Consider the following 24,553-nt stretch of genomic DNA (forward strand, 5'->3'; position numbering starts at 1 on the left):
ATATATATATATATATATATATATATATATATATATAAGTGTGTATGTGTGTGTGTGTGTGTGTGTGTGATTGGGGGAGGGGGTGGGGGGTTCCATGTTACAACATTCATTAATTTACCGTCGTAGCCAATCATGGCACGGGGCATGGGAATTAGAACGAATAGTAAAGTGCTAAGAATAAGCAGAGAGGTTTCGGTTATGCGAAACGGTGATGGGGTGTGTTAGTAGCTGTGTGTGTCTGCATGTGTATCATATTGTAAGCATACACATGCTGTGCAAATAGAGACACACGATATATACATACGCAACTGTCAACGCCGTAGTAAACCATCAATGGTCGAAATCACCTAGCGCATTAAAAAACAAACCATTAATTTTTTTTAACGTTGACTGGGTAAAATTAGTTCGAGGAAACCGTGTTCGAGGCAAAAATTAGTTCGAGAAAGGAATGGAATGATAACAAAGAATAATAAGTAAAAAATTCGGGACAATTGAATGAGTTCGAGTAAACCGTGTGTTCGAGGAATCCGTGCTGGAGTGTATATATAATACTTCTGTCTGTAGTATAATTTATAATACAAAAAAGTTCTGAGTTTCGATTCTCTGCAGAGGAGGGTTATTCTTTTTTAGCTATTTGTCTTTGTTCTTTCTTCTTCTTCTTCCTTCTCTTTTCTTCTTCTTCTTCTTCTTCTTCTTTCTTCTTCTTCTTCTTCTTCTTCTTCTTCTTCTTCTCTTCTTCTTCTTCTTCTTCTTCTTCTTCTTCTTCTTCTTCTTCTCTTCTTCTTCTTCTTCTCTTCTCTTCTTCTTCTTCTCTTCTTCTTCTTCTTCTTCTTCTTCTTCTTCTTCTTCTTCTTCTTCTTCTTCTTCTTCTTCTTCTTCTTCTTCTTCTTCTTCTTCTTTCTTCTCTTCTTCTTCTTCTTCTCTTCTTCTTCTTCTTCTTCTTCTTCTTCTTCTTCTTCTTCTTCTTCTTCTTCTCTTCTTCTTCTTCTTCTTCTTTCTTCTTCTTCTTCTCTTCTTCTTCTTCTCTTCTTCTTTCTTCTTCTTCTTCTTCTTCTTCTTCTTCTTCTTCTTCTTCTTCTTCTTCTTCTTCTTCTCTTCTTCTTCTTCTTCTTCTTCTTCTTCTCTTCTTCTTCTTCTTCTTCTTCTTCTTCTTCTTTCTTCTCTTCTTCTTCTTCTTCTTCTTCTTCTTCTTCTTCTTCTTCTTTCTTCTTCTTTCTTCTTCTTCTTCTTCTTCTTCTTCTTCTTCTTTCTTCTTCTCTTTTCTTCTTCTTCTTTCTTCTTCTTCTTTCTTCTTCTTCTTCTTCTTCTTCTTCTTCTTCTTCTTCTTCTTCTTCTTCTCTTCTTCTTCTTCTTCTTCTTCTTCTTCTTCTTCTTCTTCTTCTTCTTCTTCTTCTTCTTCTTCTTCTTCTTCTTCTTCTTCTTCTTCTTCTTTCTTCTTCTTCTTCTTCTTCTTCTTCTTCTTCTTCTCTTCTCTTCTTCTTCTTCTTCTTCTTTTCTTCTTCTTCTTCTTCTTCTTCTTCTTCTCTTCTTCTTCTTCTTCTTCTTCTTCTTCTTCTTCTTCTTCTTTTCTCTTCTTCTTTTCTTCTTCTTCTTCTTCTTCTTCTTCTTCTTCTTCTTCTTCTTCTTCTTCTTCTTCTTCTTCTTCTTCTTCTTCTTCTTCTTCTTCTTCGATACGGCTATGCAGCCTAATGCTATTACACTCGTCTTCAGAACTTCAAAGGTTATGTGTTCGAGAACCGCTCTGAGCGGTGCTTGGAAAAGGCTCTTACTCGTATTCATTCACCGTACATAGCTAAGTAGACAAAGTAGATAGACCCATTGAGAAATGAGCTCATTTTGAACAAATTATCCTCTAATTTTTAAACTTCAATAATAATTCGAGAAATGATCTAGTATCAAAATATTTTCCTGTGCCTACACTTTTTTTCAACTTTATTCCAGTAAGACTTGCCCATTTCAATTTTTCACCTTCTGCCAAATTCTTATAATATTAATCAATATGGAACAAACGGAAGCAGCTATCCTATTTTTAAATCTCTTTTTGAGTAACAAAAATTGAAATCACACATGTGGTCATTTTGACCTTGAACCGCTATTTTGGCGTCTGGTTCCACCCAGTGTTATACCGTTATAAGACGTTTTAATTGATTTCATTTGGCTGAAGAGTATTTTTGATCCCCAAACGTTCAGTTTTAAGTACTTGTTTTTTTTTTTTTGTTAAGCTAGACGTCTATATTATATTCATTTTTCAGTGGTCAAAATCGGAAATTCGATTTCTGTGTAATAATAGTGTTAAGTATACTCACTTTTCTGTGTATTGCTTTAAGCGCAACCGTTACATTAGAGTCAGGAATGGTGCCATTTGATATCTTGTAGTGAGCCTGAGATATTAATAGAATACTGATTCGGTATGGCAATGCTCTGATGTGGTTAAATGCACTTTGACAATAATAGTTCGATTTGAGAACTTTGCCTCCTATGCATTGTATTGGTCTACAGTTTTCCTGGAAATAAAAATACATAAGATGAGATGAACTTTATTTACCCCACTTCTTGAAATTTACATTGGGTATTGCCATAGACTACTGGATTTCTGAAAATAATTAAGCAAATGAATGATAAAAAATAAATACAATGACATAGAAGTAAACCAACAAAAAGTAAAACAATACTAAGCACATAATCGATATCTCATACCTCCCAAAATCTCTTTCTCTCTCTATCTATCTCTCTCTCTCTCTCTCTCTCTCTCTCTCTCTCTCTCTCTCTCTCTCTCTCTATCTCTCTCTCAATCTATCTCTGTGTGTGTATGTGTATGTGTTTCTCTAACTCACTTCCCCCCCCCCTCTCTCTCTCTCTCTCTCTCTCTCGCTCTCTCTCACACACGCACACACACACACACACACACACGCACACACATAAACAAACGTTCTTCTTCTCTCGTACCATTGTATTCTCTATAATTCCATATAATATATTCACACCCACTGTTCATCCATCCACACTGTCCTCGATCTTCATTTTAATGCCACTTCGAAAAAGTCTCCTCGAGGTAGAGGGTTCAAAGGAATTTTTAAAACGTTCTGTTTTGTATTTTAAACTTATCACCCTACCTTACATACCTGACGTTTTATATTCTAAAAATAGAGGATACTGCTTAACTTTCAAGACAACGGTGATATAAAACAATAACACTAACAACAACAACAACAACAACAACAACAACAACTTGAGCTTGAGCTTTTTGAACTTTTTTATATAGCGCAATATCCACTAAACGTGCCCAAAGCGCTTTACAAGGGGTCCCTAGCCAACAGCAACACGTAATATGTAGGACGTGACATGACGCATGTTAGGCGATATTACATAGTTACATAGAGACAACGCTGTTAACGGCCAGGCACTCATTTTACACACGAGTACGGTGAGAGAATGTGAGTAAAGAGACTTTTCCAAGGACTCAACTATGCTCCGTGCGAGACTCGAACTCAGGACCCTTCCGATCCGAAAGCGAGTGTCACACCACAAGACCACATAGCCGCAACAACAACAACAACAACAACAAATATGACAATGACCCGATTATAACAATGTTTGGTCTTTTTTAATCCCCATTTTTCGCCCTCCTTGCCTTTAGTAAAATGTACCAGCTATAGGAGAGACTTTTAAGAGTAATCGGTTATAACAGGTAATTCGATAATGTCAAAACTTTAATATAATCAGCCTGATCTGGCATGCTAATTGAGATCTCTTAGGGTGGGTCCACATCTGAACAATTTTCTTCGAACGTAGGGAGCATGGCGAACAGACCATGCAGAATGATCGGGTGTGGACGTAATTGACGAGATATTACGGAGTTATAGTTAGACACCGAAGCTTGCCTAACGAACGACTTGCCCAACACGTGACCATTTTTTTTCTCGCGTCCTCTCGTCTAATCTCGTCACTCCGGAATAGAAAGAGGAGGCGGAGCTCATATGATATAACGCAATGAAAGTTCTGTCCGATGACGGGTGGGGGGATATCACCTCTCCAAAACTTACCTTATTATATGAGATCTTGAGATTCTTATCCAATCATCGATTGCTCGTTTGACAGTTCGCTTGTGAACAGTTAGGAGACCATCTCTTGATTTATGGGCAGGCGGCTTTGCGTAAAGGCGGTGAGTGTTGTATACATCAAAGAGTACGCTGACCGATGGGTAAATAGTGGTTGTGTAACCCAAAAGCCCTGCCGTCTCGACTGCAAGGTCTTGTATGTAATAGTTGCGTCACCATCTCAAGGCTCAGAAATTAATTAGTGAGCTGATTCAAACAATGTGGGTTTCAAATTTATCGTATACGTAATCATTTGGAAGCTACAGAGAAAGGTGTTTTTGTGTAATCCCTTTCACACACACACACGCGCGCGCGCACACACACACACACACACACACACACACACACACACAAACATATACAAACATATAGGCTGCTGGGCCGGATGGATTGAAAGGAAAACTATTAAAAGAATGTGCCCACCAGCTTTCCCCCATTTATACACATATTTTTAACTGGTCCCTCCAATGCGTTTCAATCCCTGAAATTTGGAAAACTTCGAAAATTATTCCTGTTCCAAAAAAAGAAAAACTTGAAACTATGAACGATCTCAGACCTGTTGCACTGACTTCAATAGTCATGAAATCTTTAGAAAAACTTGTTCTTATTAAAATTAGGAATCAGTTTATGCCATTGAGTGATAGTCATCAATTTGCTTACAAACCAGGACGTGGCGTAGAGGATGCCATTTTGCTGTTTACAAACAACATCTACAGGCATCTAGATCACGCTAGGAGCTATTGCAGATTGCTTTTTGCAGATTTTTCTTCAGCGTTCAATACAATGCAACCCCAGTTGGTTGTTCAAAAATTGACTAGTCTGAATTTAAACAAGTATATAATTGCTTGGGTGCTCGAATTTCTTACGGAGAGAGCACAATATGTTCAATTAGGGCAAAACAAATCTTCCTGTATAACTACAAATACTGGCGCTCCTCAAGGTTGTGTATTGTCCCCTGTATTATTCACAATATACACGAATGACTGTAGAAGTCAAAACCTGAGTGTACCTTTAATAAAGTTTGCAGATGACACCGCTCTTCAAGGCCTCATAACAAATGGCAACGAAGTGGCTTATAGGCAAGAAATTGATAGATTTGTGTCTTGGTGTGATGCCCACCACCTAGAGCTTAACATAAGCAAGACAAAGGAGCTAGTGATTGACTTTAGGAGAGTGAAGGAACCGATAGAACCGTTAAAATTAAAGGACCAATTCGTCCAGCGAGTTCCTCACTACAAATACCTTGGTGTAACGATTGATGACAGGCTCAAGTGGGATGAACACTTGAAAATAATTAGGCATAAGATGTGCAGACGTACATATTTTTTATCAAAACTCTCTCAGTTTAGAATAGATAAAACCCTCTGCACATTATTTTATAGAGCAGTAATCGAAAGTGTTTTGTCATTTTGTATAACAGCTTGGGGAGGCAATTGCTTAGCAGTGGAAAGGAACAAAATAAATTCAAATATTAAAAAATCCATTAAACGCTATATAAATGATGTTGACGATGTAGATCTTTTATACGAGAAATTTTGTATAAATAAAATAACTAAAATATTAAATGACCAGTATCATCCACTAAGACCATCAATTATTATGTCAGAAAGAAGTGGTCGCCCTTTCTCTATTTCAACGAAAACAGAGAGACACCGAAAATCTTTTCTGCCGTCCAGTATTAGGCTGTATAACAACAAGCAATAATCATTTTATATAATTATTTCTCATTTTTACTTTTTAAAAATATAAATATTAATTTATTAATTTATTTGTTTTGCAATCTTTTCAATTTTCAATTTATAGTGACAGTTTTAACTATTTTACAGTGTTGAAATTATTCATATTATAAAGCGCAGCTCTGGTTATAGAGCTGCTCCTTTTTTATATATATACATCCTATTTCCATTGTATTTTTATCTTATGTGTAAATTATAACACGTCTGTACAAAAAATTTCCTTTTTGGGATGCAATAAAGTATTATTATTATTATTATTATTATTAAACAGTACACATCCCTGGTCATCTATTGCCTATATTATTAATGTTAATATATACATCCCATGCTGATTGTCACTACCCCCCCCCCCCCCCCCCCCCCAACCATTTCCACCATCCAAGTACCAGCGGCCTTTTCTCTTTGATTTCGTATCATGGTCTACCCGAAGCCCAACACCTCGATCGTTTGTGGGTCAACCCCACCCCCCTCCCCCCACCTTCCCCCGTAATCAATTTATAATTTTCTCTCTGTATAGAGCGCCACATGCACAATTATATACTATTGAATGACACTGACCTTGCCCCTCCCCTAACACAAGCCAACAGCAACCCAAGCTATCCTCTATCACGTGACCTTAGATCCGATGCTGCATACCGCTTGAGAGTCTTCACTATCCAGATCTCGTTCATGGTCACGTGAGAAGGCTATATCCGTTCGGGTTCGGCGTTCGGGTTCGGCGTTCGACCCGATTTCGTTAAAAGCCTATTTGCCTTGTTCGCCGAACAAGTGGTAGTAGCAGTAGTAGTAGTAGTAGTAGTAGTAGTAGTAGTAGTAGTAGTAGTAGTAGTAGTAGTTGTTGTTGTTGTTGTTGTTGTTGTTGTTGTTAGTAGTAGTAGTAGTAGTAGTAGTAGTAGTAGTAGTAGTAGTAGTAGTAGTAGTAGTAGTAGTAGTAGAAGAAGTAGCAGTAGTAGCAGCAGTAGAAGTAGTAGTAGTAGTAGTAGTAGTAGTAGTAGTAGTAGTAGTAGTAGTAGTCGTAGTAGTAGTAGTAGTAGTAGTAGTAGTAGTAGTAGTAGCAGTAGTAGTAGTAGTAGTAGTAGTAGTAGTAGTAGTAGTAGTAGTAGTAGAAGAAGAAGAAGTAGTAGTAGTAATAGTAATAGTAGCAGTAGTAGCAGTAGTAGTAGTAGTAGTAGTAGTAGTAGTAGTAGTAGTAGTAGTAGTAGTAGTAGTAGTAGAAGTAGTAGTAGTAGTGGTGGTGGTGGTGGTGGTGGTAGTAGTAGTAGTAGTAGTAGTAGTAGTAGTAGTAGTAGTAGTAGTAGTAGTAGTAGTAGAAGAAGAAATAGTAGCAGTAGTAGTAGTAGTAGTAGTCGTAGTAGTATAGTAGTAGTAGTAGTAGTAGTAGTAGTAGTAGTAGTAGTAGTAGTAGTAGTAGTAGTAGTAGTAGAAGTAGTAGTAGTGGTGGTGGTGGTGGTGGTGGTAGTAGTAGTAGTAGTAGTAGTAGTAGTAGTAGTAGTAGTAGTAGTAGTAGTAGTAGTAGTAGTAGTAGTAGTAGTAGTAGAAGAAATAGTAGCAGTAGTAGTAGTAGTAGTAGTCGTAGTAGTAGTAGTAGTAGTAGTAGTAGTAGTAGTAGTAGTAGTAGTAGTAGTAGTAGTAGTAGTAGTAGTAGTAGTAGTAGTAGTAGTTTTTCTTCCTCTTTAAAGAACACAACATGAAAAAGGCTCCCGAGACTGTTATCAAATCCATGTTTATACATGTACTGACAATCATGTAGAGGCACTAGGATGCTACATGTTCGACGAACACAACGAATACAGACGGAAAGGCGAACATCCCTTCGGCACGTTCGTCGAACAATTTTTGCGCGTTTGTCATGTTCACCGAATATTGTTCAGGTGTGGTCCCACAATTAGAATATTACACGGTCTTTGAAATATGAAGAGGCAGATCACCTTGCATAGGAACAAGCGGGTATCAGACATAAGAGAAGAAATGTAGAGCAACTATTGAACCAAAGGACCTTAATTAAAAACATATGCAACATCAAAGAGACCTTTTCTGCAATTTTATCTACTTAAAGAATGCTTTTGATTGGTTTTGGTACGATTGATTGTGACACGCCCAATACGGGAATTCGGAATGGAAGAGAGACTGGTACAAATGATGAAGGCTCTCTACAAAAGTTCTAACAGTAACCGTTCTTATGAACAACCATAATAGTCGTCAGTTCTTTAAAAACTTCAGCTGGAATACACCAAGGCTGTTTACTTTCTCCGGTACTTATCAACTCATTCCAGGACAAAATCATGTTTTGAGCACCACACCACTTCCCATCTCAATTGGTAGAATAACCTCAGATTTGCCAATGATACCAACCTAACTGCAGAAAGTAATGAACAATACCCAGATATCGTTAAGCGACTGGTTGTCAAAGTAACTGCATATGAAATAGAGAGAAATGATCGATGCATTTGGTGGTGAACAACAATAACAACACAATAGCCAACACCGTTGCCGAAGGTCAGAGCTGGACATCCTTTAACTGCCTCGGGGTCATAATCACCAGAGACGGTCGCTCAGCAACCGAAATTAAAAACATGAGAGCAATCGCAACGAATACAACGACGCGGCTGAAAAATATATGGAAAAACAAGAACATGGCACTTCGTTCCAAGCTTAAACCATATAAGGCACTTGTTATATCATTCTTCTTATGGTTGTGAAAGTTGGACGCTTAACAGAAACCTTAATAGGTTACAATCATTTGAAAACAATAAATAGTATAGGTGCATCCAGGCATAATGTGAACAGACCATAAGTAAAACGAAGAAGTCTACAGCAGAGTTCTTTCTCTGACAGGACCACATGAATCTCCTCTGTCTATAGTCAGTGACGGAAATTGTGGTTTGGCCTCGTTTCTCATCATGAGATATTGGGAAAAGTCATCATGCAAGAGACCTTGGGGTAGGAAGGGTGAGGTGACGTCAAAGTGCTCAATGAACATTATAAAGGGATGAGCAAGAGTAGAGGCCAATATTAATGAGGAAAGCCGAGGACAGATCTGAATTGAGGACCTCACAGCAAAATTATCGTTCGTCTCCTCTTCGATCACATCGGCCAGAAGAACAAGTGAGTGAGTGTTAGTAATTGAATATTGTGCACGTTTTCAATCTTGAAAATGAATTTATTTTATTTGGAGCTAGATCTATTTGATAAGATTTGTAAGCTCAATTGTAAAAATCTCAGCTTTTAAATGACGATAACAATTTCAATAATGCATACCTAAGTTAGGCAGTAAAATTACTGAAATGGGAAGTAAGGAAAAAGAGATCAAAGGATATAGACAGCCGTGCAGTCTTTTGCCACCGTGTCTCCCATATGGAAAGCAACAGCTATCTCATATTCAACTTAAATTATAAGGTTTTGTTCTAATGTGAAATATTTTCTTCTGTGTTGATTTTAAACCTAGAGAGATTCAAACTATCTTACTTATAAAATCCAGACCTTCACATAAATAAATGCCAGGCAGGATTTTGAAAATTAGACGGAAAGATTACATATTCACTATAAAATTAGGCTAGATCAAAGCAAGAATCCACCAGCACTCAAATTTAGAAAAGGAAACGGAGATAGGTCGGGCCCACCGTGAGAACAGGAAGCATGCCACACGCCAGTCCTTTTCGAAACCCCAAGGGCTATGCGCTATGTGGTCTGGGGTATGACATTCGCCTTCGGGTCCCCCCTCGTGGATCTTTATCTTGCAGTGGTGAGGGGGCTTGAGCCACACGGGAGGGCAAAGGTATAAATCCCGGTCGACCGTCACGAGACCATCTCGGGTATCGAGCCACATGAGCTGCTCGCCCCGCAGTGTGACTAAATTTGATCCAACCCGGTGCCCGAATAGCAGCCCTATCCCGGGCGCCACACTATTATCTTCATGTCGAGTCCCAATCAGTCCCGTCAATGGCGAAGCGGTCTGCCGCCTAGCCAAATAATACCGCGTTCGTGTCGCCAGGGTCGTCGGCACGACCGAGAAAAAAGCAAACGTCCCATGCATCAATTGATTCGCGGCCTGCCAATCGGAAAATGCGACGGCGGGGATGGCGAACTGACGCACATAGTCCCTGAACGTCGAGAGCCAGAGTATGGCAAAAAATGAGCTTTTATCAAAGCTATTGGCCGCCCATAGCGTAGACATCCTCCTGTTACAGGAGACCCACCTTTACTCAGGCGCGCAATCTTCCCGATTCCAGATCCCAGGCTATACGGTGGTCCAACGCGAGGACACTTCGAGGCTCAAAGGAGGGGTTAGCGTTTACGCTAAAGAGCCATCGAAGGTAAGGGTCATTGAGAGCGTAACGGACATCAATGGGGTGAACCGAATTTCCGTGGAAGTAGGTGGACTGTGTTTGCATAATATCTACAAACCACCTAGAGCGACTTGGACTACACCACCGGTACCGGTGGTCAGCCATCCTTCCATCTGTCTGGGAGACTTTAATAGCCACCATCACGAATGGGGCTACCGAGACTGCAACGAGGCAGGAAGACAAACTCCGCTCATGGATGGACTGTAACGATCTACACCTAGTGTACGATCCTACAGCCAAGGGTACCTTCCGGGGTACCAACTTGTAACACGCCTGACCGGCGAGTCTTGTTTTTGTTGGCTCTTTCATTTACGTGTTTTGAGTGATTTTTATCTGACATTTCGCCTGGATTTTAATATCATCTGATTTGTGATAGTCTTGTGGTTTTATTGATATACATTTTAACGATTTCTAACAGAGGATTTTTCTAAAATTTTAAAATTTAAGTATGGATTTTCCAAAGTCGAACATAGTTTTAAACTGCAATTTGTTTACAGTCATATTGGAAACTTTACTCACTGTGCTATATTTTACAACTTTTAACAACTACTGTGTACATAGATCTATTAATGATACTAATTTTATGAACAGACTCAGAGGGGGTAGACGAAAACAACGCCCTATTACCACCGTCATAGGTCACCGGCCAACCCCACGCCCGCTCCCCCCACGACCTCGATCCTCCCTTCAATTTATCAACACTCGTCCCCCATCCAATCTAATCACTCCTCACCATTCCTTGTCAAATGTCAACACTGTCCGTGACAGTCAGTATGAAATTAACGACCACCATGACAACAACTCGCAGCAACAGCACCGTCTTGAGCAACAACAACAACAACAACCTGTACGTAATGATAATACGAGTATAAAAATAGGATTACTAAATGTTAGATCGTGCCGTAATAAAACTCAAGATATAATCGACATGATTGAAGATCATAAAATTACTATTTTTGTCATCTTGGAAACATGGCTTAATCATTCATATGATGATCCAGTTATGAAAGCAATTTCACCCGAAGGCTTTTGTATTAAATCATTTCCACGCATTGGGAGGAAAGGAGGTGGAATTGTCATTATTTACAACTTGTCACTCTTTGATAAGATATCATTCCACCATGATGATTTTAAAAGTTTCGAGTACGCTGGATTTGCCATTCATGAAAATAATTTTAAAAAGTCGTTTCACTGTGTCTACCGCCCACCACCAAGCCAACAAAACAAAATATCAACAATTGATTTTTTATCAGAGTTCGGAGAATTTATGTCTATGCAATCCATAAACAAAAAGCATAATATTTTTATGGGTGATTTTAACATTGATTATTTCGGAAACAAAAATGAATCGAAAGTATTTCGGGAGATTATTGACACAAACAACTATATTCAACTTGTAAGCGGTCCTACAAACAACCATGGCCACACAATAGATCATGTCATTACAGACATTGAACATTCTCTCTCCTCACCTGTCTCAAATATTGATAAATTAATCTCTGACCATCATTTGTTTATGTTTTGCGTTTTATTTCCAATGAAGCACGAAGTAAAAAAGATGATAACATTTCGTAATATGAAGAATTTAAACATGAACATTTTTAAACAAGACCTTGACCATAACGTTAAAAATAAACATGATGCGAATGGTCTCCACGAGTCAATTGTTAGTACGGTGGACAAGCATGCTCCCTTAAAAACTAGAGCAGTAAGAATGAGACGTCAAGCACCCTGGTATAATACCGAAATAAAATTGAATGGATTAGCCAGGAGGCGGGCAGAAAGAAAATGGCTCAAGTCCAGAGATGCTGTCGATAAGAAGCGGTACATCGCGACTAGAAATAATGCGAAAGCCGTCAATTTCAGGGCCAAAAAGAAATTCTATGAAGACAGCCTGAAAAACGTGGGACGTTCGAGACAATTCTTTGCCTTGACCAAGGAACTGCTGGGACAACAGACGCAATCAGCTCTCCCATCTTTAATTGATCGTGCAGATCTACCAACTCGCTTTGGTCAATATTTTAAAGAAAAAACGGATACCATCAGGAAAGAACTCTCATCTGAATCGGTCCAAACAACATTTGACAAGTTTCACGGTGATTCATTAACACATTTTTCAAAGATTACTGAAGCCGACTTACGTGATTGTATTATGTCGTCTCCAACTAAAAGTTGTGATTTAGACCCCGTAAATACTGCTATTCTAAAAAAGTGCATTGATGTAATTTTAACACCATTTACATGCATTGTTAATAATTCGTTGCAGTCATTTATAAAGTTGCACATGTCAAACCCCTTTTGAAAAAACCTGATCTAGATAAAGAGAACTTAAAAAAATATCGCCCCGTCTCTAATCTTCCTTTTCTCTCTAAGATCTTAGAAAAGCTTGTTTTGAAACAATTACTGTCTCATCTTAAAAATAATTGTCTTGAAGAAAAATTTCAGTCTGCTTATAGGCAACATCATTCGACGGAAACCGCACTTGTTAGGGTTGTTAATGATTTCCTCTCTGTTATAGACAATGGTTCATGTTCTTTGCTGAATTTGCTTGACCTGTCGTCTGCTTTTGATACTATTGATCACAATCTTCTTCTCAAACGTCTTGAAATTACTTATGGCGTGTCTGGTGCAGCGCTTGATTGGTTTAGGTCATATTTGTTTAATCGTAAACAGATTATTACGGTGGATGAATATAGATCTGAGGAAATCTTTCTCGATTGTGGGGTTCCCCAGGGTTCAGTACTTGGACCCGTTCTTTTTGTTCTGTACGTTGGTCCACTGTCTAAAATCATCAGAAGTTTCGGTCTGTCTTACCATCAATACGCTGATGATACGCAATTTTACTGCGTCCCCAATACGAGAAATTTACAAGAAATATCAGCCGATAGTAAAAATTGTATCCAAGGTGTTAAGAAATGGATGAATGAGAACAGACTGAAACTGAATGATGATAAGACGGAGGTGCTGTATGTGGGGAACAGGAAGTGGAAAAGTGAAACAGATTTGAAGTTGGGGGATGCCTCCATTCAAATTGTTGACAAAGTGAAAAACTTTGGCACATTCTTAGACTCTGGACTGTCGATGGAGCATCAGGTTAATAATTTGGTTAGATCTCTCTTTTTCAAACTAAAAAAGATTGCTTCCATTAGACGGTTCATATCTGAGGATGTGACCAAGCACCTGGTTGTGTCCCTCGTACTATCAAAATTGGATTATTGTAATGCTCTGTTGTTTGGCGTTTCGCAATATAATCTGAGATGTCTTCAGATTGTCCAAAACAGCGCTGCCAGACTGAAGCGTAGTTGCGACTCTGCCGGACCTCTGCTTCATGACCTGCATTGGCTGCCTGTTGAGAAAAGGATTAAATTCAAAGCTTGTGTTTTAGTGTATCGTTGTCTTGAAGGTACTGCCCCTTCCTACCTTTCGGAACTAATTGAAAGATATTCAAAACCCCGCCCCTTACGTTTGGCCAGTGATTCCACAAAACTAGTTGTCCCTCGAATTCGGAAAAATGCTGGAATGAGATCCTTTTCTCATTTCGGACTCTCTGGAACGCCTTACCGCAGAGCATTCGTGAAAAAGAATCTTTGTCTATTTTTAAACGTTCTCTTAAAACATATCTGTTTCGATTTTAGTAGATGGTATGAGAAGCAAGATAGGTTTGGTTTGTGTTGTGTGTTGTTTGTGTGTGTGTTTTGTGTCTGTGTGTGTGCTTGTGTGTGTGTGTGTGTGTGAATGATTATGTTTCAGCCAAAGTAAATTTGTAATTTAAGCGCTTAGAGTCTGGTATCTCGGAGTTATAGCGCTATATAAGTTTTCAGCATTATTTATTATTATTATTATTATTATTTATTATTATTATTATTATTATTATTATTATTATTATTATTATTATTATTATTATTATGCCGCCATAAGAAAGAGTATACTCCAGACCTCACCCTCGTAACGAAAGGCGCGAACGGTGAACCGCTGCAGATGAAGCGAACAGTCCTCGGGACTTTCCACATAGCCAGCACAGGCGGTTCTTGTCACAGCTTGGGTGACAATACCGAGGGTGCAGTCTCTCCACTTTGCAGATGGAACTTCAGGAGGCTGACTGGGAGGATTCAGTTCTATATCGAGCAGGTTGCCCTGCCATTCCTCCCAAGTCCAAGAATATAACCAGATTTAGCAGGCTACTGGTTAAGAGCGCTCAACGCTCTATTCCACGGGGCAAACGGAAATTCTACACCCCTTGCTGGACAGCAGAGTCGGAAGAGCTGTACCGAGAGTACGCAGCAGACCCAGTCCCAGGACGCAGGTCGAGACTAGACTACTTCAGTCTACTTCGAGCCAGAGGGAAGGAAGCAACGGTGGCAGGAGACCGTGGAAACTCTCGACTTTACACACTCCAGCCGCCACGCTTGGCGTTTGATAAAGAAATTGGACCCAGATCGGATTTACGCGAAGGCTGCACCGGAGTCTGAGGCAGACACAATTGCCAAGAACATTCAGAGCCGTAGTAAACGGGTCCCCAATCAGGCTTTTGAGCGCGGTGTCCGCAAGGCGTACCGTACGATTTTAGACTCGCTACCTGCGGAGGAGTCGGACTGGACGGCCCCGTTCAGTCCCCGAGAAGTGGGTGCAGCCATTAGCGAAGTGAAGAACGGCAAAGCAGCAGGGATAGATGGTGTATATCCCGATATGGTGACGCATCTGGGCCCCAGGGCACGGGCCTGGCTAGCAAGGCAATGTCTGACGTCCTTGCAAAAGGAAAGCTACCACAAGTGTGGAAGCATGCGAAGATAGTTGCCATCCTGAAGCCAGGGAAACCGGCGAAGGAGGCAGACAGTTACAGACCCATATCGCTGCTGAGCTGTCTTTACAAATTGTTGGAGCGTGTTCTATTAAACCGATGGGGGCCGGTCCTAGACGCTGCCCTGCCACCCGAGCAGGCAGGCTTCAGGGAAGGGAGGTGCACCACGGAGCAGGTCATTGCCCTTACAGAGCATATTGAGCACGGGTTCGAGAGAAAACAGCAAACAGGTGCTGTCTTTATAGACCTATCAGCGGCGTACAATACGGTCTGGTGCGAAGGGTTGATGCTCAAAAATCATAAGGTGCAAAAAGACCTTGAAGTTGTTCTCTTCGATCTTAGGGGAAAGGCAATTCCACGTCGCGCTGGGAGACGTCACGAGCAAAGTAAGGAAATTGAAGAATGGGGTCCCTCAGGGGTCGGTTCTTGCGCCAATGTTGTGTAACGTTTACATTAGCGATATGCCGAACACTTCCTCCCTGAGGCTGGTATACGCGGACGACTGGGCACTCGTTACTCAAAGTAAAGTGTGGACCCGTCTCGAGAGCGTACTCAGCGAGGACGTCACCAGACTCAAATCCTACTTTGACAAGTGGTACCTGAAGATGAACACTTCAAAAACCGTGGCCACTGCATTTCACTTATGCAGTGGCTGGCACACCCGCAAACTGAATGTCCTAGTCGGGGACCAGCCACTCCCATTTGAGCCGCATCCAAAATATTTAGGGGTGACGTTGGATCGCAGCCTTACCTATCGGGTGCATCTCGAAGGGGTTGTCCGGAAGATAGAGAAGCGGAATAGTCTTCTGAGGAAGCTGGCGGGATCGACTTGGGGCGCTAGCCAAGCGCTCCTGAGAACGTCCGCCCTGGCACTATGCTATTCCACCGTGGAGTCTGCGCTCCAGTGTGGGGTAGAAGCAGAAACGTCGAGAAGGCGGATGTAAAACTTCGCAAGTCGATGCACATAGTGTCAGGAACGTTAGCAACAACCCCTAGAGAATGGGGCCCGATAATGGCAGCGATCCAGCCCCCCGATGTCCGGAGGGAGACGATTACGGGAAACTGGCTGAGTAAGATCAAAGAGAGAGGGAATGGGGATACCCCTCTCATGCGCATAATGGACGGTGCCCCGTTTCGAGCCGAAATAAGTCCCGGCAACCCTTGCACGCAGAATCCCTGACTACGGACAGAGCTGCACATACGAGATGGAAGTCGGTTTGAACGAATTCAATCCCTCGTGGGGGCTGGGACCTACACTCCTCTAAGCTTGGTGAGAAGTTGCCAGGCTTTGATACCAGTAAGAGGAGACACTGGGTAGCTGCGAATCGGCTTCGGTCGAGGAGCTGCCTAACGGCAAGTGCGTTACATCGGTGGGGTCTAACTTCCTGTCCAATATGTCCACGCTGTGGGCAAGAACCCGAGACGGCAGAGCATCTAGTCGAAAGGTGTGTTGTGACGATGCTACCCGGCGGGTTTGCGACGGTGCACGAATGTGGACCGGACTTTGCTGATTGGGTCGATCGTCATAACATAATAGTGTGAACCATAAGAGGCTGCTGTCTTCGGGTCAGAAGATCCTGGATTCGGGCCTTGCTCGGCGCACAGTTGAAAAGGCTCTTTACTCACACTCTCTCACCGTACTCAGGTATAAAATGAGTACCTGGCCGTTCACAGGCGTCATGTCTCGTTCTATGTGTTACGTGTTTCTGTTAGTCAGGGACCCTTTGTAAAGCGCTTTGAGCATGTTTAGTGGATCTTGCGCTTATGTAAAAGCTCAAGTCTTTTAAGGGAACGCAAGGTTCTGGTGACTAAGCAGACATAAAAGCGCTCATTAATCGATGAATTAAAAGTGGCCAACTTCATATAAGAGGTCACCAAGAAGAAAGCCAAGAGCAGAAACAGATAGCTGATGCTCGTTGACGCTCTCTGGTCAGCTAGGAACGAAGAGGATTAAGAAAGTAATATCGAAATTTAGAATTATAAATATAGTAAGATCACTAAACAGTCCCATCTTGCCTTCCGCAACAAAACACTTACTCAACGAACAAAAAAATCTACAACAGGACATTCACAAAACCGCAGACAAACACAGATGCACAGACCTGCCTACAGTTACGAAAAATTCGTAAAATTACAAAAATTTGGCTCCAAATTCTGAACTTCATAAGCATCTCTAACTCAATAAAACTTATTGAAAATGAAAGTTGATGCCAGAATATATAATTTAAAGGATTTTGAATTGTTATTCAATCATTGTGAGGATAAATTATTGATTTTCAAAGGTAACTATAGCGATATTTTTTTTTCTCCTAAAAATTACGAATTTTTCAGTTTTCAGGTAGGCGGGTCTGGATGCATACAAGTTCAGCCACTTTCCTCGAACCATTGATGACTGGAACAAATTGCCAACAGACATCAACAGCTTATCCACAGAATCCTTTAGAGAGACACTTTCACTGTTTTAGTAATAGTTAACGTGGTCTTAATGTTACACAATTAGAAACTTTAATAACATTTGAATAATGGACAGGAATGTCTCGTACATCTTAAATCATTGGAAGATGTGAAACTCTTAATTTGTTTAATCCTCTTTTGTGCTATTCAATAGTTTTGACCCTGAACTTATTTAGCTATATAAAAATGTACGTCAACTACACACATATAAACTTCCTCTTATTTCCCTGTAGCATGGACACTAATAATAATAATAATAATAATAATAATAATAATAATAATAATAATAATAATAATAATAATAATAATAATAATAATAATAATAATAATAATAATAATAATGAAATTTATTTATATGCGCCCAATCCTCTATACAATAAAGCTCTAGGCGCATAACAATAACTTCAATCCATTCAAATTTCTCTCTCTCTCTCTCTCTCTCTCTCTCTCTCTCTCTCTCTCTCTCTCTCTCTCTCTCTCGCACACACACAAACACTCACTCACTCTCTCTCTCTCTCTCAGTCTCTCTCTCTCTCTCAGTCTCTCTCTCTCTCTCTCTCTCTCTCTCTCTCTCTCTCGCTATATATCTCTTTCTCATAAACACACACACACACACACACACACACAAACCTTCCACCATCCAACTATTTAACATATATAAAAAATAAAGTAATATAATATATATATATATATATATATATATATATATATATATATATATATATATATATATATATATATACATATCATGTCTACTCAAATAAAATAACTAATAAATTAAGAATAATAATTATTAGTTTGGCAGTCAGTGTGTATGAAGAAGAAAAAGAAGGAGAAGACGAAGGAGGAGGAAAAGGAGGAAGAGGGGGGGGGGGCATAGGAAGGAGTAAAGACAAAGAATAAGAGGGGAGGAGAGAAAGAGGAGGGAACTATACCGCTGGATCCATCCATTCATTTGCAGGGCATCCCGTAAAGTTATACGCATCCGGAGAAATGGGAAGATTCACTTTCCTTTTGAATTCGAATCCTTTGGGAACCGTTACTTTTCCAGAGAAGGTTCCGCACGCAAACTGAGCGTATCAAAAATATAAAGAGAAATAGAGAAAAAAATCTAATTAAATTAATGAAGAAGCAAATTTATAGGGCATATTTCTAATATTTCACAATGATCAAAATGCTCTGCTATGTTTCATTGTTCCTAAAATAGGAAATGTGGATTCAACTTTTCATTTCCTACAGTTCAAGTGTTGTGTCTCTTTGACACATAATATTCTCCTATTCAAGTCAGGTGTGAATGTCTGGGTAGTGTAGGATATAAGAATAATGATTAGGGAAGGACGCTTTACAGGCTTCAAATGGAAATTGGGTGCCATATATTATTGTTGTCTGGAGGAATAAATAAAACATTATGAAGCCATTTGAGCAGCGTGACTCTCCAGCAATGCGTTATATAATTATTGTCGCTGCCCCTTCGATCCAAACTTAGTCTATTGCAATGAACTATCCGCTAAATCTAACAGACCCACAAACCTGTTAATTGAGCAAACATGTCAGAAAACTGAATCAAGTTCAGCTCAAAAATCATGTTTGCGTGTTGTCACACCCCTCCTCTCGCCCCACACACGACATAGGCAACAACAATATGAAGCGATTACATCATTCTATATACATCAATTTCTGTGAGATTAGTTTGTTTAGATATATTTTTTTCATCATGTAAAATAATCGGCCTCGCCGGAAATGATTAACTATCAAGATTACAATCAAAACCAACAGCATGAACCATTTACATTAATGGGCTTGGTTAAATATTCTAATTAGATTTATTTAGATAAATTTTGGCCAAAACAGTTTAAGAAATATATGTGTCACAGTAAAGGTTGTTCACAATTATCTTATTAAATTTTATTTTATTAAGAACTGAATTCATCTCACTCCAGTTATATTTCGGTAGGCTTAGATAAACTTTACCTTCTAATATTAGATCGTCTTTCCTTTTATAGCCTTCCCTCGAATTAATTTCTAATTAGTGAATACTTTTCGTTCTACATTCTGTCACGTAGCCACTTATTATAAAAGCTGATAGGTCTAACATTTGACACTCACTTTCTCTCCACAATCTATGCCGGACGGCCAGTCGTTCTATTCCTATATATATACTGGAAGATTTTTATCTTTTGGGACTTTGTAGATATTATATCTACACCATTAAGACACCGGAGCTTTTAACTTTGATTGTAAAAACTTCAAGGATCAAACCCGAGCTCGCTGTCAAAGGATTACATATTAACCCATTACCAATTGCCTGGAAGTGGAATTTTACGAGTCCGATCCTGTTATCAGAGGAATAGATCATCCAAGCCCATCAACTGCCTGGAAACGTAAACTTACGAACCTGACATATTATCATAAGTTACGTAAAATATTCATATCTCTATTTGTAACTGCCACGATCACTGTTTATCTCTTTTAATTAAATTTCATCATTATTATTATTTCATTGTAAACAAATCAGTTAATTGTTTTTCATTTATAGTAACTAGTAAATTCTGGGGCCTCATTCTACATATATCTTTATGCATAGTCGAGTAGCTCTTTACTCACTTGAGACCATGACATTTTGGAGGGGACACATATACAGAATTGAATTTATTTAGTTACTTATATCTATTTCATCTAACTTTAAAGTTTAAATTGTAAAACTCTTAATTGCCCCACTTGATCATATTTTAATTGAACTCCCTATTTATAGGATTAATTTTTTTTTCTTTTTCATTTCTTCATTTAAATGGAATAGCAATTTATCCATTCATTCTTTCATTCAAATTGAATAGCATTTTATTGATTCATTCCTTCATCCATTTATTCATTTATAAATCATTCATTCATTCATTGTTCATTCATTTATTTATTCATTCATTCATTCATTCATCCATTCATTCGTTTATTCACTCATTTATCCAATCATTCATACATTTATTCCTCCCTTCATTCTTTCATTCATACATTATCCATTCATTCATTCATTTATTCACTCAGTTTTTCATTCATTCATTCATTCCTTGTCCACTTTGTTATTATATCACTCATTTCATTTTGTTGTTTGCCTCATTCATGAATTGTTTTCAATATGTTTACATTCCATAACGATTCATTCACCTATCATCCATTCACTCAGTGTTGTGAACACATTTTGTAACTATTGTAAATCTTACGATATTTTATTGTTTTGTATTTCAGACATCACTGTTAAACACTCTTCAATGCCTAATTACAATTGTTGAACAACCATTGAACAAGAGAGAGGTCCCAGCCACGAACTGAGTTGGTAAATATATCCTTCATTATTCTCTTTTACATGAGTTGGGCATCACATAGTAACTATAGACATCGTGATTTGTTTTGCATAGTGATTTGTTTTAAATGCATTTTTGGCATATTACTGTTACCGAAAACCACTTATATATTATGTTCTGAAAAGTGAGTCTTTAAAAACTAAATAATAATAAAAGGAGTCTACTAGCCGTCGTGTTATATTTAGTGATAGATAACTTGGGATTATTTTGGCATCCTATTATTGTTATCACACTCTAGTATATTAGCGTCATTGCGAATAATTGTACACAAACTAACGACGAGTCACACACATTGGTGATACATTTTTCGTAGTAACATAGTTTAGAGTACACGCGATTGACACATTGTTATGGACTCAAGTCATAACTCCGCATTGTATTGACACATTGCTTTATAAGATATAACGATAAAAGGCATCAAATTCAACATACATAATAAGTTGAAATAAAAGAGAGAGATTTCTAAAAATAGAACAGTTCATTCCAGTAAGTGTAAATAAATAAAACAGTCAGTAACAGTATCCTGTCAATATAATATATATAAAACATCGTAACTAATTTATTGCAAAAATGGAAGCATATAAAAGATACTTAAGTCTCGCAAAGGACTTAGAAATACCCCAGGAAAGAATATTTTCATGGTGCGAAGAGAAAATAAAAGAAGAAAAAGAAGAAAGAATTCGTAGAGAAGAAAATGAAGAAAGAATTCATAGAGAAGAAAAAGAACACGAAGAAAGAATTCGTAAAGAAGAAAAAGAACACGAAGAAAGAATACGTAGAGAAGAACGAGAAGAAAGAGTCCAAGAAAGGGAACTAAAAAGACAAATAGCTTTAGCAGAAGAAGAAACCAAAAGGACCCAAATGATGCTGGAAATTGAAAAAACAAAAACCGGTCATGAAAGAAAACATAATAATAGTGATGAATTTTTCGTGAAACTTCCACGCATGCCAACATACGATGAACGCTCAGACTGTCTAGAATCCTTCTTACACCGATTCGAAGTTCAGGCTAAAGGTTATCGTTGGCCAGAAAGCAAATGGGCCACAGCCTTGATTAACTGCTTATCTGGAGAACCGCTAAAAGTTTTCTATACCTTAACAACTGAAGATGCAGATGACTATGGTAAAATTAAAGACGCTCTACTAAAAAGATTTAGATTAACGGAAGATGGTTACCAGGAAAGGTTTCACACTGCAAAACCGGAAAGTGGAGAAGACTTTAATACATTCGTGAACCGAATTACTCAATTTCTAAATCGGTGGCTTGAGTTGGCAAACGTAAAACAAGACGACTTTGCAGGCCTTTACTACCTCACGCTGAAGAATCGAATCTATCAAGCTTGCAACCCAGATTTAGTCGCATTCTTTAAAGAGAGAAAGCCAGAAAACTTGGACAAATTAAAAATCTACGCAGAAAATTTTAACAGCGCACATCCATTGACACCCCTTAGCAGAACATTGAAGGAACCATACTACGCTGCCGCTGCTCAGAGTCCATGTACACCTAAAGTTCAGTACTCAAATAGAACGAGCCGATCAATCACTCGGAACACGCAAGTGAAACAGGATGACCATAGTAACAAACCATGGAACAAACAGTTCAATAGAGACCATAGCCGATCCTATCAAAACAAAACAAGAAATAGCACTGACAATAATACTGAGGATAAGAAAACCAACAAACCTATAATTAAATGTCAATATTGTGGAATGAAAGGCCACACAGCAGACAAATGTTACAAAATCGTGGGATATCCAAAAGAAACTGCAAATGCATCACTCCAAACAAGTGTAAATAATCAGACACGAGTAATGTCAGGAGAAAATATAAATGTGTATTGCGTGAAAGGTATGTCACTTTTAACACAAACTCACAAATCAGGATCGCTATTTTTTTGTGAAGGCAAAGCTAATGGAACTGATTGCAAAATATTGAGAGACACAGGATGCAGTACAGTAGGAATAAAAGCATCTTTGATCAATGACGAAGACAAAACTGGTAAAACGGTACAATGCATCACATTCAGTGGCACAGTCGAAACCTTTGAAACAGCTAACGTGTACATAGAAACCCCATACTATACAGGAATAGTGGAATGCTGTATACTTCCCAACCCCGTCGCTGATGTTATTGTCGGCAATATAAAAGGTCTTAAAGACAACCCAACAGATGTAAAAGAATGGTCATTAACCCAAGAAACAGCTTGTCTAGAAGAAACAAGAAAGATGACTAACACAACAGAGAAGCCAATGACTATTTCTCTTGAACCACAACAATTTGACAGGAACACGTTCATTGAAGAACAGAAAAAGGACCCGACTTTAACTTCATATTTCAATATCGCAAACAAAGGGACGAAATCAAAAGTTGAATACATCATTGAAAAAGATATTCTGTTCAGGTTACATAGGAAAAGAAACAAAATAGCTAAACAACTGGTCACGCCGAGTATTTACAGAAACAAAATCCTTGGAATAGCGCACGATTCAATAACTTCTGGACATCTTGGGAGCTCTTCCACATTGAAGAGAATATCAGAGAATTTCACATGGCCTGGAATTATTAAAGACGTCCGAGAATATGTGAAATCTTGTGACACATGCCAAAGAAGAGTCGCAAAAGGCAGAATACCGAGATTGCCATTAGAGACAACCCCAGTTATTGAAAAAGTTTTTCAAAAAGTTGCAATTGACATTATAGGCCCTTTAACAAAATCAGATAGAAACCATACACACATACTAACACTAGTCGATTACGCAACCAGGTGGCCAGAAGCGATAGCATTGAAATCAACTACATCGGATCACATAGCTGAAGCATTGATGACAATTTTTACTAGAATAGGCATACCAAATGAGATACTGTCGGACAATGGACCCCAATTTACATCACATATGATGCATGAAACCATGAAACTCATGGGAATCCAACACTCATTCACAACTCCCTACCACCCCCAAGCAAATGGTCTTTGTGAAAGATTTAATGGCACTCTAAAGAATATGTTAAGAAAAGTGTCAGCAGAAAAACCAGATGATTGGGACAGATACTTACCAGCAATCCTATTTGCATATAGAGAAATACCCCAAGAATCTACAGGCTACTCCCCATTTGAGTTGATGTATGGACGATCACCTCGCGGCCCGATCAATATAGTAGCCGACATTTGTAAAGGGAATGAGGAGGACAATAACGAAATTATGTTTGCTTACGAATATGTAAGAAACCTGAAAGACAGAATAGAGGACACATGTAAGCTAGCACAGGAATCCGTCACTAAAAAAGCAGAGAAATACAAGGAATACTCTGATCGCAAAAGCAAATCAAGAAAATTTGAGATTGGTGACAAAGTACTAATACTCTTACCCGATGACTCGAGTAAACTTTTAGCTACATGGAAAGGACCATTCAAAATAACAGCAGTAAAATCTAATGTTAATTACGAGATTAAAATTAACAACACAACAAAGACATTCCATGCAAATATGCTAAAAAAGTATTTTGATAGAGACACAGTGTCGCAACCTATGTTTACTAATATCGAAGCTTCAAATGCAGGATCAATCATACCGTTGGTCATGGGACACAGACACCCGAGACAGAAAAACAAACAAAAATCGCACAATTGCAACCACCTAAGACAAAAAAAGAAGTACGCAAAGTACTTGGGCTCCTAAATTTTTACAGGAAATACATTTACAACTTCGCGCACATCGCGACACCGCTAACAAATCTGACAAAGAATGGGTCACCGAACAAAACTGT

At 38.9% G+C, this 24,553-nt stretch overlaps 1 protein-coding gene across 1 annotated transcript in view; it reads right to left on the minus strand.

The window, feature by feature from the left end:
* LOC144969268 (uncharacterized) overlaps positions 1-24,553 on the minus strand; it is a 58,474-nt gene that overhangs the window by 6,818 nt on the left and 27,103 nt on the right. Inside the window, exons 4-5 of the mRNA XM_078908380.1 lie at positions 18,367-18,501; positions 2,307-2,504 (exon numbers count right to left, since the gene is read on the minus strand). Coding sequence (XP_078764506.1) covers positions 2,307-2,504; positions 18,367-18,501 — 333 coding nt within the window. The remainder of the gene's footprint in view (positions 1-2,306; positions 2,505-18,366; positions 18,502-24,553) is intronic.

The sequence above is a fragment of the Berghia stephanieae genome, chromosome 3 (genome assembly GCF_034508935.2).
Source record: "Berghia stephanieae isolate SIO BIC M18660-M18661 chromosome 3, UCSD_Bste_1.3, whole genome shotgun sequence".
Lineage (NCBI taxonomy): Eukaryota > Metazoa > Mollusca > Gastropoda > Nudibranchia > Aeolidiidae > Berghia > Berghia stephanieae.